Genomic DNA, 13,211 nt, shown 5'->3' with positions numbered 1-13,211 from the left:
CAGCCAAGGGGGTTTCTGGAGATGGACAGAGGGAGACTCTCTCCTTCCTCCTTTGCCCTTTCTTCTTTGAAACAATTTTCATCCTAAGTGGTCACAGCAGTTAATGCCTTATGCAGAACTGTGGAAAATTCAGAAGAAGCTGATGATAAGTTCCAGCCGTAATCCCACCACCCAGGGGCATGAACTTACTCTTTATCTGAACAGACCAGGCAGGGTGTGGTCCGGTCCCTTGTTCAACGGTCTCCATTTACTCTGCAAAGTAACAGCAGCCGGGCCTTGGCCAGCTCCTCCCTCACTTCTGGAAGTTTCACTCAGGGATCGGTGAGTTTGGGCTCTGACTTTAAGTCTCGGGCTTGAAGCAAATGACGTGCTGTCCTTGTCTGGAGCTGACCTGTGGGGCTCGGGGCCTGGGGCTTTAGAGGCTGGCACCACCCAGGGGGTGGCCATGCCCATGGCAGCAGTGGGAGCATCTGCGGAAGGACCACTTGCCATGTCTTTCTGCTTCGGGCTTGGGGTGCGTGTGATACAGACTGTCGGCTCCTGTCTGGACACCTCCCACTGAAGTGGCAGGAGACGGGCACTCGGCTCCGTTGTGGGCTCACGGGGCTGAAACAGACTTTAACCAAAAGTCAGACAACTTGAGCATCCTCTTCGAGACCTTCTGTTCCTTTTATAGCTACAAGGAACGACCCGCAGAAAAGTGATTTCATACTCCACTGGTGACATATACGTGGTCTTCAGTAGGACAGGGAAGAAAATGACCTGTGACAGGGAGCGTCTTTCATGATTTGTGATCCCCGGCTGCTCTCCTAGGAGGGTGAATCCCAGCAGAGTCTTTGCTGAGTAGTCTCAAGAGTGTGAGGGTGCAAACTGGAGATGCCCAGAGGGAGTTCCAGGGCTCCCCTGAGCGGGGAGCTGAGGGTCCTGGGGTGGGGGGGTGGGGCAGAGGAGGAGCTACTGGAGGGACGAGGTGAGAGGGATGGATAAGGGGGCGGGGCTGAGCCAAGGTTGTCTATTACCTTCTCCTCCGTGTGGCCACGATCGGTGCTATACTGTGGAGTTGGCTTTGTCAGAGTTCCAATCAATTACTGGAATTCTGTCTCAAAACAGGCAAGAAGAACGGCTGCCAGAGCAGGCCCAGCCATTTGGGTTACGTAACAAAAGAACATGTTGTTTTAGAGGAGGTGATTTAGGCTCTAGGGTGCCTGCCACGCACGCCCCATTAGCAGCTTACTCTGAAATGGGCTGCTCAGGGGTCTGTCTCCCAAGCTGTTCCCTGGACTCCCCTAGGGCCTTACTCACCTCTGGGACCCCAGGGCCTGGACGGTGCTGCTCCACTGAACCATCCTAACTCCTTCCAATTCACCGCTAGTTGAGTTTTAGTTCAAATAACATTTAATCAGCACCTACGGGGCACCAGGCCCTATAGCAACACAAGGAATCGAGAAACGGCAAAGACACAGGCCCTGCCTGCTAGGAGCTCATGGTAATAGATTGTTGCTGTCGGATTATAAGTGGAATGAAAGAGGAGGGTAACGGTGATAGGAGAGCGTAAGGGACAGGGCTGTGGAGGGAAGGCTTCTGGGAGGAGAGGACAACCTGAGCCGAAGGGAGATGAAGGCAAAGAAGAAAGAGTGCTCCAGGAAGAGACCAGCAAGGACAGAGACGGGGACCAGCCTGGTGCCTTCTGGGTCCCGGGAATAGCCCCCAGAGCTAGGCAGGGAGGGTGGGGGCAGGCACTGGGAGGCCCATGGGGCTTTGTGTACCAGCTGAGAGGGCCTTCATTCTGCAGGGTGCAGTCCTCAAGAGGAAGGGAGTGGCCAGAGAAAGAAAGACATGATCCCCGGTCCCCTGGTCGGGAATGGGCTGGTTTGAATTTCCAACATGGGCCACACATTTGGTTTAAAAGAGCAAAATCAGAGTTAACATTTTATTTGATAAATATAAAAAGGATAGCTGTCACTCTTGTAATACAGTCTAACTTTGACTAAATTTTGGATAGAGGAGCAGAAATTAGAAAAAAAGGTGCAGGAACGCTGCCTCAGGTGGTGGGGAGCCATGGATGAGTTGGGTTGTGGGGGCGGATACAGGGCAATGATGGACATGAGCCAGATTTGCATTATAGTGACTCTGGCTACTGATTGGCTGGAGGGTATGAGAGAGGAAAGGCTAGGCAGAGACCATGAAAGGGATGGGGATGACACTGGCTTGATTTGGGGCGTGGTACTCTAGGTGGGGAGATATTTAGGACACAAAACCAGAGAATTTGGTGACAGAGTATGTACACCGGGCATGAAGAGGGAGGGGACAAGGCTGCCTTCTGGGGCCCTTGGTGGGTGGCCAGCTGGGTGGGGGGCAGGAAGGAGACGCTGGCTGGAGGAAGGAGGCTGTGGTGCAGGGTTGGCCAGAGTGATGGTTTGCTCCGACGGGTCATTTTTGAGGTGGCTGTGGGACATACAGGTGGGCAAAGGCCACAGTCTAGTGAGCAGCTGGCTAGGGCTGAAATCTCGTGTCCCAGCTCCTGCCTTCCAGCCGGCTTGGTTGCACACTGAGAGTAGTGAGCAGGTAGCCCCGGGGTGGAGGGGGTCTGGCATTCTCACTACACGGGGCACCCCTTGCTTCTCAGCTCTGCCCACGGGGCCTAGGTGGCTGGAAGCTTGGGTGAGCTCACCTCTTGAAGCACATGCTGGGGAAACCGAAGACTCCGTGTATCATGATCCTGGCCTCAAAACCACAGCAGGCACAGCTCAGAGGGTTCTGTCAGGCCAGGATCCCCCGAGGCCCACCCAGGACCGCAGGTCTGCCCCAGGTGCTGGACCCTCCTGAGTGATGCTGGCATCAGACCTCTTTTGCTGATCTGGTACCTTTCCTGGCCCTGCCCAGCCTGACTGCAATCAGAGATCTGACCGATTTGGAGAGTGTTTAAAATAATGCCTTTGCCTACAATACCTCTCAGGGCTATTTTTTCATTGTAATCAGGGGTTAACCCAAGGAATGGAACACTAATGGTGGAATTTCAACACTGATGGAGATCAGGAGGGAATTATTCAGCATTCAGTGTATACTTCTCTGTGGGACAGATGTCTCTCTTCTTACCTGAAGGGCATAGGTTCCTTCTGGGGACAAAAGTTTAATTCTCTCAGTGGACAAAAGAAATAGCTCAGACTCTGAAAATCCAAGCCTTAACAGGGACAGGACAACCTCACATCTCTGTGGCAGGGGCTGTTGGTGAAGGGGAGGGAGCTGGAGCTTCATGTAAGACAACTTATCTGGCTGCAGGATTGGTCTTTAAGGCGGGTCAGTGGCCACCCATAGAAAGCAGGGCATCCAGAGGTATGTCAGCAAACCCCCCAGGGAGGGCTCCCATATTGGTAGGCAGTGGACAGAAGCAGCGTTAAGTGGTGGCAGTGACCCTGTTCTAGCTAAAAATGAGGCCCATGGGAGGAGAGCCCCAGCTGGCAGCTGTACACATAGAGCATAGAGAAGAGCTTTTGAAAGCGACTGCCAGGTCCCTAACTAGAGGCATGACCATTGGGACTGAGCTCAGGGGCCCTCTCAGCACTGGAATGATGAGCCCCGAGTGCCCAGCAGGGCTGAGAAGGCAGCTGTGCCTCAGGGGCCACGCAGCATCTTGGTTTCCCTCACACACACTGGACCTGCTGAGACGAATTCTCCTTGCCCCTCCTGGGTGAGACTAGTCTTCCCAAGTGCTGCTTTCTGGGCGGTATGGGGTCTGGGGTGGAGCTGAGCTGCAGGACAGGCAGGGCCAGGCCCTCAGAGCCACGGAGCGGGTGGGTATGGGAGTGGGGATGGAACACTGGCTCTGGGTGAGACAAGCATCCCTGGGTCTAAACAACAGGCACCCAAGTGAAAAAAAAAAAAAAAAAACCTGTCACTTGTCTTTTATTCTAAAGCATTTTGATGATTAACTCTTTGATGACCTTGGTCCCCAGGAGTTTTGGACTAGTAACTCACCCTTGTTAATAAGACATTAACAACTTTACATTCCTCCTTCAGTAGTACTTTATGTCCTGTTACCCAGGTATTAGCTGGGGCCTTTCTTCTCCTTGAACAGTAGGTGACATTGTCTTGAATCCACCAATTCATGGTCTGTGTAACTTCGAAACCCTCCCACTTTCCTGGGGTTTGAGATTCTTTGGGCTTCTTCTGCCTCTTTGGGCTGCATCCAAAAATCAGTCACACCAGCATCTGTGAGTTTGGTAGCTGTTAGTGAAGTATTCTGGGGGGTGTCAGGAAGGGGCCAATCCCTTCTAGCCCAGCAGCGTGTGCTTTCTGGGCTTGCGCGGAGTTCCACATACTGCTCCCTGCACCGGACAGAGCAGCCGCCCTCCTCTGTGCTCCCTTGGCCAACGCTCAGCAAAGGGATTTCCCAATTCCTCTCTTTGAAAGGAATTTTGATCCTGATTGTAAAGATAATGAAGCTTTCTTTACCTTTTTTAGACACAATTTGCTTTTAAAATAAAAAATTCAGCTTCAGTTCATTTTCAAGAATTTCCCAGCAGTCCTTAAAATAAATCAGCAGCTAATGGTGCTGCAGAAACAGGGTGAAGAGTCATGGTGGTGCAGACAACACCCTGATATCTGTCGTGTTTTGTGTCTTCCAGTTTCTACCCGGATGCTTGAGATCCTGTAGATGCAATCGGCGACCCCGGGAGTGGAACGGAGCGTACAGGCTGAGCGCTGAGAAGAGGCAGCCTGGGGCAAGGCTGCTCCAGCCTCCTGGTAATTAGTCGGTAGTTTTCAGTGGTGATGGGGGCGGGGGGGTGAGGCACACTTTTTGATTGGGTCCATCTCACCAGGATGAGCTTCCAGACACTCAGGTCATCGCCATGAACTGCCTCGATCCTGCTGACTCAAGAGCTACCATGTGCAACTAGAGATTAACATGCTAAGTGAAGTAAGTCAGAAAGAGAAAGACAAACACCATATGCTATCATTTATATACGGAATCTAAAATATGGTACAAATGAACCCATCTACAAAACAGAAACAGACTCACAGAAATGTAGAGATCAGACTTGTGGTTACCAAGGGGGAGGAGGGAGGGAGAGGAGTGGACTGGGAGTTTGGGGTGAGCAGATGCAAACTATTACATTTAGAACGGATAAACAACAAGGTCCTAATGTATAGCACAGGGAACTATATCCAATCTCCTGGGATAAATCATAATGGAAAAGAATATTAAAAAAGAATTGTATATATGTCTAAAACGGAGTCATTTTGCTGTACAGCAGAGATTGGCATAACATTGCAAATCAACCACACTTCAATAAGAAAAAGAGCTACCGTGGAATCAGAAGGACCTTAGAGGTCACTGGTCCAACCCCGAGCAGGGCAGAGGCCCCACTATAGCATCCTGTAGTCACCCTGACTCCAAGGAGAGAGCTCACCACCTAATGAGGCAGCCTGTCCCATCTTCTTGTTACTGAGCAGCTCCTGCTGGTGGAAGGCTCACCCTCGCACCCTTGGCTAGAATCTGCCTGCCTGCCTGCAGTAACCACTTGATTCCTGGTTCTGGCCCCCAAGGCTCTAAGGAATCAGCCTAATCCCTCTTCCACTTGGCAGTCCAGCAGATATTTAGGAACAATTGGAGTGGAGGAATGCAGGATCTGGGGCCAGAGACAGGCCTGGTTGAAATCCTGACTCCACTGTTAATCTGTGTGATCTTCAACAAGTTAGTTAACCTCTCTGATTCAGTTTTTTTTTAATCTGTAAAGCTGGGACAATAATGTCTGCCTCACAGAGTGGTCCTGGGAATGAAAATAAATCACAAATAGAAGTTGCTTGGTGTTATTCCGTCACCAATTCTCTGAATGTCCTACAATTCAACCCAGTTCTGACACTACCCTGAGTTAAAAGGGCACGTAAGAAAAGGCAAAGTCATGAACAAGGCTCCGCCCTCTTCAGAGGCCAGCTACAGGTGTGAACCCCAGGCCATCTGCACTTCCGACCAACTTGACTGTAAATTTGGGGGTTCCCACAACCTCCCTTTCAGTTTCTATAGTTCCCTAGAATAACTCACCGAACTCACCAAAAGCGCTATAACTGCAATTGCAGTTTTATTATAAAAGATCCAACTCAGGAATAGCCAGACAAAAGCAGGGTAGGGTCTGGGGGTTGAGGGCGTGGTGCAGAGCTTCCACGCCCCTATCCAGCCCAGCAATGTACTCACCAACCAGGAAGCTCCCCCTGGCCTTACTCTCCAGGGTTCTTTAAAGGCGGTGTGCATTATTACCAGGCACAACTGATTCAATCATTTGCCACTTGATTGAATGCAATCCCCAGCCCCTCTCCCCTCCTCCCTCTGTGGTTGGGATGAGGGTGAAGTTCCAACCCTCTAATCATGTGCTTGGTCTTTCTCAGTGGCCAGTCCCTCCCTTGAAATATCTAAGTGCCCACCATAAGTCACCACATTTGCATAAAAACTCAGACTTGGTGAAAGGGGCTCACGATGACTGAGAAAAGACACTCCTAATGTCTTTTGGACGTTTTCGAAATCCCATGTGTTTTTGAAGCTCTGTGCCAGGAACTGGGGCCAGAGGCCCCTTCTATTCTTTATGACGCCGCACCTGGCCTCACAAGCACCGGCATCCCGTGATCTTTAGCACCCTGCTCACCCCTTTTCCTTTGTGATCTCCCAGTTGACATGTTCCCGCTATCCGGTCAGAGAACGAGGCATTCTCGTCAGTCTCTTTCTGGATTTCCTTTTTGTTAATATAGTTCAAGATTGAATTAGTTTGGGGACTAAAACATATAATTACAGTTATTTGGTGTGTACCTGTTTACAATTGAATCATAAGCCTCTCATTACTTGAGTTCCTCGTGCTACGATGATTCTAGCCCCTAAATGACACATAATAAGAGCAGGTGCTAATAGCACTTGGAGCTTTTCGAACTACTTCACATACATTAACTCACCCAATCCTCACAACAACCTAGAGAGAAGTTAAATAGTTGCAATCCCTGTTTAATATATGGGGAAACTGAGGCACAGAGAGGTTAGGTAACTTGCCCAAGATCACACAGCTAATAAGGGGCATAGCTAAGATTTGAACTCATGGTCTGGTTCCAGAGTCCTTGATTTTAACCACTAAGCTGTGCTGCACACAACTTTGACCACCTCCCAACATTTCGGGAAGGGAAAGAAGGAGCACAGAAGAATGCCTTTGGTTCACAAAACCGAAGAGTTTGCCCAGGCCCCAGCTGTCGTGGTGAGGGAGTCAGGGCTTCCATTTTCTACCCCCTCCCCCATCGGAGCACGTCTGGAGCAGCCCTGTGGGGCTGGGCTCTAACGAGTGGAGGCAGGCCTGGAGGTTCCTGTCCATCGGGCCTGGAAGGTCTTCGTTCCTCATGCTTCGTGGGCCAGAGCTACTTCAGAGACTTCACAGCCTGATTCCTGGGAAGTGCAGCCACTCCAAAGGGAAGAGAGAGGACCAGCTTTTTCCTGCCTGGATGAAAAGGATTTAGTCCAGGAGGGTTCAGTACCAGGCTGTGCTGGTCCCAGAGAAGCTGACAGCTCAGGTGGTTCTGGAGCTAGTGGGATTTGGCGTTGTGAGGGGCACAGGGATCTCCACGCCCACATCCAGTGTATCCATTGGGGGGTTGCTTGTTGCTATTTTAAAAATAACATCAAAGATTCGGGGGTGTGAAGGTGCCCAAGAGAATTAAAGGGGACAGATGCAGGGGGGCGATGCCTCTGGAAGAATTTTGGTCTGCAGCGGTGTCTTCCCAGAAGAACCTGGGTGGTGACCCCATGTCTGCATGGCTCCGTTGCATTCCCATTATGTTTGACCTTGCGGTCTCTTCTCTCTTCCCAAGTTCCAGAGATGAAGCTGTTTGGGAGCATGATGGGGGTGAAGTATTCTTAACTCATCCCATATGCATGGGATTGACGAAACCACAAGGTAACAGTCAGTAGGTCATATGTGCTCTTTGCAGATGTTTCTCTTTCAGCATTTGGCTTGAGGAAGAGGAACTGGGGAGATGCAGGAGGAAGGTCTCTTGCTCCAGGAAACCCAGATCCTCCATCCTTCTGCCTTTTCTACATGAGTCTGTCTCTCTCCATATAGTGTCAGAACTGGAAGGGGCCCCAGAGGTCCATTCTGTCCACTCCCCAATTTAGGAATGGACAAAGTGACACCCAAAGAGGGAAATTACTCGCCCAAGTCCATGAACTAGAGAATGTCAGAACTGGGGCAACATTGCAGATGCTGACTTTAGTCCAGAGCTAATTCAACCAGAAACATCCCTGATGGACTCGATCACTCTTCACTTAGATGAAGAATCTGCCTTTACATGTCACTAAGTACAACCTCAAACATCTTAGCAACCTGCCAAATACGTCTCAAAATATATCCTTAGAGACCGTTGGTTTGTTTGTTTGTTTTGGGCTGCCACTGCAAGGTGACTCCTTCTTCCCTTCTCCATCCTCCATCCCATCGACATGGCTGGTAAGGGTGGTGCTAACTGGGGGAGATCTGGTGAGGGCTTTCACAAGGAGCTGACTAATTAGTGACGGAATTAAGATCAGACGTCATGGTTTTGTAAACTTGTAAAAGCAGGTGGTGGTGGCACTTGGAGCCCTCTTGCTGCCCCAGGTCAGGTGTGTGGTGGCAGCTGGTGAATACAGTGGGAGGAGGAGGCCTGGACGGCCATGAGAGGCAGTGCCACCTTGGCGGTCTTGCTAGAAATGACCAGCACCTGGAATGGATGCCTTCTGTTGCAATGATACAGCAACTGACATCTAGCCAGTGGTATTTCAACCCGGCTGCCCATTAGAATCACCCAGAGAACTTTAAAAATTCCTGATGATCAGGTCACACCCTGGACTAATAATATTAGAATCTCTGATATCAGTATTTTTCAAAGTTCTCCGGGTGATTCCAACGTGCACCCAAGATTGAGATCCCTGCTCCAGGCCGAGGGTTCAGAGCTTCAGCTGACCCTCGAAGGACCTTGTCCATGTGTCTTCCCTTGAACTTGTTACTTGCCTTCTCCAAAGGAGAATGCAAATAATAATAATAAAATCAATCAATCAATCAATCACCTGAGTGTTCTGGGCTGATGGGATGGACTCCCACTTCTCATGCCCACCCCACTCGGAGGAGCTATAAGGTGGAGGGTAAAGTGCTGACAGAAGCTGGAAGAAGAGATCACAGACAGCTCATGGACAACAAGAATGTGCTTTCCTGGTTGTCAGCAAGGCCTCTTTCGTAATGAGCTGTTGGCTGGAATGAAGGCTAAGGCTTGGGCTAGCAGGATCAGCTGAGGGGTCGGAGCAGATCGGATCTGGGGAGGGCAGCAGCTGCCCTGAGAGAACAAGAGAGGCTCCATCTCCTGGAATGAGGGACCCCGGAGGCAAAGTGAGGGAGGGTCAGGTTAAGGATGAAAGCCAGGTGCCCTGACCCCAGGTAAAGCTCTTTCGCTGGTATCTCCGTACTTGTGTTCAAAAACGAATTATTGTTCAGTCAAGGCACTTGCCTTCTTTTTTTTTTTTTTTTGCAGTATGCAGGCCTCTCACTGCCGCGGCCTCTCCCGTTGCGGAGCACAGGCTCCGGACGCGCAGGCCCAGCGGCCATGGCTCACGGGCCCAGCCGCTCCGCGGCATGTGGGATCCTCCCGGACCGGGGCACAAACCCGTGTCCCCTGCATCGGCAGGCGGACTCTCAACCACTGCGCCACCAGGGAAGCCCGGTGTTTATTCTTTTACTGTTTCTCAATATTTATTTACTGGGGTTTAGGAGAAACTTATTTTCCATTAATAAAAATTGCACACCTCTTTTACACTTAGAATAAGAATCTGATTCTCCGGTGAGACATGTTTTACAGAAACCGATTCAGCAGTAATTCTTTTCCAGAGACAAGAGCAAAGTCAAAGTTGTGAAGAAAAGCACTGCTCAAAGCGTTTCCCGCCTTTTAGAAGTTACCCGTTCTCTTTTCAGTTTTGTGGATTTCCCACAGAATGTTTTTAGGAGGCTTCTTAGAGGGTTTACATTTTAGATCAAGTATGAATTCCCAGTGAATAGCTTTACACTGTGTAGATAAGCATCACAAGATGCCCTCAGAGGTTTGCAGGTCGCGCTCGCACTGGAGGACCCGTCTACTTGAACCCGAGTGTGGCCGCCGAAGCCGGGAGGGTCAGGCAGGGAAGGGCGGGGGACCCCGAGCCGGTGACACATTTTCACTTCGTTGGACGCCCTACAGGCCGGCAGCCGCGGTGCCCAGCCCTCCAACCCGCGGCCCCGCTCACACCCTCCATGGAAGAGCCGCCTCCCACCGCGAATCTCCCCGAATCCAAGCCCTCTGCCTTAGGAGGCGCGTACCCAGACTGGGAGTACCCTCCTTCTTTCTCTGCAGGATTCCAGGAGTGGATTGTAAACCCACCAGGACAATGAGTGAAGAGCCTGTCCCCGAGGCCGCCTCCCCGCCGTCCGCGCAGGGGCAGCAGTACTTCGATCGTTTCTCCGAGGACGACCCCGAGTACCTGCGCCTTCGCAACCGTGCAGCGGACCTGCGGCAGGACTTCAACCTGATGGAGAAGAAGAAGCGTGTCACCATGATCCTGCAGAGCCCGGTGAGCGGGGTCTGCCCCGGCGGGGCGGGGGAGGAGAAAGGAGGCCGCAGGGGGTGTGGCGAGGGGAGATGAGGGGGACGCTGATTCAGCCGGTGAACCTGAAAGATAAATAACTCCGCTTCCGCTGGCTCAGGGTCGGAGGAATTTTCAGCTCTCTGAGCAAGATGCTCTGGCAACATGGGTGTGTGTCTCTCCCTAGTCACTGGCGGAGGGCAAAACCTGGTTTACATGCAGTGGTTTGGCTCGGTGCCGGGAGGAGGTGGGTCTGACAGGCGGGAGCCCCACCTCAGTTTCTTGTGCCCCTTCTTGAGCCTCATTTTCCAGTCTTCCTTTCCCTCTTCACCGAAAGCTGTGACAATTCGAGTAAACCAGCGGCCACCGGGGGGCGCCACGTGGGAGGGTTGGGGCTCCCTTTTCTGAACGCCACAAAGAGCTCTGTCCTGGTAAATAAGGCTTTAAGACCCCAGGAGGTGGGGGAGTGGAGGGCACAGCGGGCGAGACCGGATCACCCAGCCGTGGCTGGAGTCTGGAGGTCAGCTGGCACCTGCCTGGCGCGGACACAGAGCTCTTCCTTGAGGCAGGTGGTGCGTTGAGGATGGAGGGTGGAGGGTGGGCCTACTGGACCAGTGAAGCAGGAGGGTGGTGCAGGCCCTCGGAGGGGGAGGAAGAGCAGTGTGGACAGAGGCAAGGGGGAGTCTCAGGGCAGTAAAGCTGGGGGCTCCGCAGGCAACAGTGCATGATCCTAAGTGTTGGGAAGCTCAGGGGCGGAGCTGGCATCTCCAGGTACCTGCCAGGATGAGATCTGCCTCAGCCACTCCCCGGCTTTTCTGAGACCCTGGTTGAGAGCACACTGTGAATGCTCTGGCCTCACAGAGGAGTGCTAAGGGGGATGGGCCCGAGGTCTTGGTGACAGGTGACACCATGTTGGGAAGTCTGGAGGAAAATGGCAGCTGCTAAAAACGTTGGGATGACAGAAACTCTGAGGGAGACTAGAAGGGATGGCGGGTGTGGTTAGGAGAAGTGGCAGAGTTAGTACCAACCCAGGTTTGGGGGCCTGAAGGATGGGGACTCTATTCTCAGGCAGGAGATGGGGACAGGAGGAGGTCATGCTTCTTCTGTCCTTTTGTAGATTCCCCAACACCGAAGTGGCTCCCCATTTCCTCCTGAGTGTTCCCTGCTGCCACCTGGTGGACAGGCATGCCCTATTTGTGGCCTGATGGTCTGAAAAGCCAGGCTTAGAGTAGCAGGACATCAGAAGTGGAAGTGACCTCTGAGGTCATCAAATCCTGAATATGAAGAAACTGAGGCCCAGAAGAGCCATCGGCCTGGCTAGCGGACAGGAAAGATGGCATACTTTTTCATTCAATTCTGCTTTTTAAAAAGTCTTTTAATTACTGAAGTGAAGTCCTGCCATGTCTGATGGGTGGGCAGGGGAGGGAGTCGAGGCTATCCCTGAGATACAGGAAGGACCAGGAGTCTGGAGTATTGCCCATGAGGCAAAGGAACAGGATTCATTCCCAGCGTCTCCTTACTGCTCCCCACACAGCAGTCTGGGGAGGCTCCTGAGGTCCCAGTGGGATTGCCCGGTACCCCCTGGGACCTAGATATCCCACATGTGGTCCTGGCCTAGCTGACCCAAGGGCTAGGGGTGGGCACTTGGGAGAGGGGCCCTCTGTCTCCCACATGAGGCACACTGGGAGGACCAGCGACTCGGGGGCCTGCTTCAGTCTTTCAGGGAGGAGCTGGAAGGCCTCATCCAGGAGCAGATGAAGAAGGGGAACAACTCCTCCAACATCTGGGCCCTGCGGCAGATCGCGGACTTCATGGCCAGCACCTCCCACGCAGTCTTCCCAACACCTTCCATGAGTACGTGGGGAGCTGGGGAGCTGCCAGGAGCAGAGGTAGAGGAAGTGGGGGAGGGAAAGGCGCAGTCAGAAGCGGCTTGGTTGCCGCCGGCCTACGCAGTGAGCGCTGCAGCTGCATTAACAGACCTGGGGGAGCTGGGCCGCAGCCAGAGAGATACCTGCTTCTGCTTCTGATGCTGCTGCGATTTAAAGACCCCAGGAGGATTACCCCTGATGCCCAGAAATCAGAGGGCAGGGGGTGGTGGAGACGTAAGGGAGAACCTAGTTCGGGTTCTGCTGGGGGCGGGCGGAGGATGACACCATGTCACTGCAATGAGAGGCAGGGCGGCCTATGTATGATCCCTCGTAAGCAGATTAGCATGGAGGGAAGAGCTTTGCAACTCAAGGTCCCTTGCACGGCCGCTGCTTGAGGCCCAGGAGTGGACAGTGGAGAGTTAGGATTCTGCTCTCTGTTACTCGAGCAATGGGCACAGAACCTAAGAAAATCCTTGTGTCCTCACAGCATCCAGCCCTAAGGCTGATCTTCCCTCAATCCCCTGGCGTCACTCCCTTGGAGATGGAGTTGGCCGGGGGGGGGGGGGGGGGGGGGGGGGGGTGGAGGGCAGATGGGAGGCCATTGGAGCCATTGTCTCCTCACCCCACTGGACAGGCCAACTGACTCCGTAGACAAGGGCCAAGAGCAGCCAGGGCTAGGCACGAACACATCTTCCTTGGCTCTGAAGCTCTGCCCACAACCTTTAAGAAACAGACAT

At 52.5% G+C, this 13,211-nt stretch overlaps 1 protein-coding gene across 2 annotated transcripts in view; it reads left to right on the top strand.

Moving 5' to 3' along the window:
- Positions 1–13,211, top strand: part of ADD2 (adducin 2) — a 109,358-nt gene that overhangs the window by 55,877 nt on the left and 40,270 nt on the right. The window contains exons 2-5 of one of the 2 annotated variants that reach the window (XM_032653173.1): positions 4,626–4,743; positions 4,821–4,918; positions 10,378–10,594; positions 12,322–12,460. In XM_032653173.1, the coding sequence (XP_032509064.1) occupies positions 10,412–10,594; positions 12,322–12,460 (322 nt within the window). In that variant the 5' untranslated portion in view covers positions 4,626–4,743; positions 4,821–4,918; positions 10,378–10,411. The remainder of the gene's footprint in view (positions 1–4,625; positions 4,744–4,820; positions 4,919–10,377; positions 10,595–12,321; positions 12,461–13,211) is intronic. The other variant, XM_032653172.1, reaches the window with a different exon arrangement.

This window comes from Phocoena sinus, chromosome 13 (genome assembly GCF_008692025.1).
Source record: "Phocoena sinus isolate mPhoSin1 chromosome 13, mPhoSin1.pri, whole genome shotgun sequence".
NCBI lineage: Eukaryota > Metazoa > Chordata > Mammalia > Artiodactyla > Phocoenidae > Phocoena > Phocoena sinus.
The sequence above is the reverse complement of the archived record's forward strand: the minus strand, read 5'-3'. Positions and strand labels throughout refer to the sequence as shown.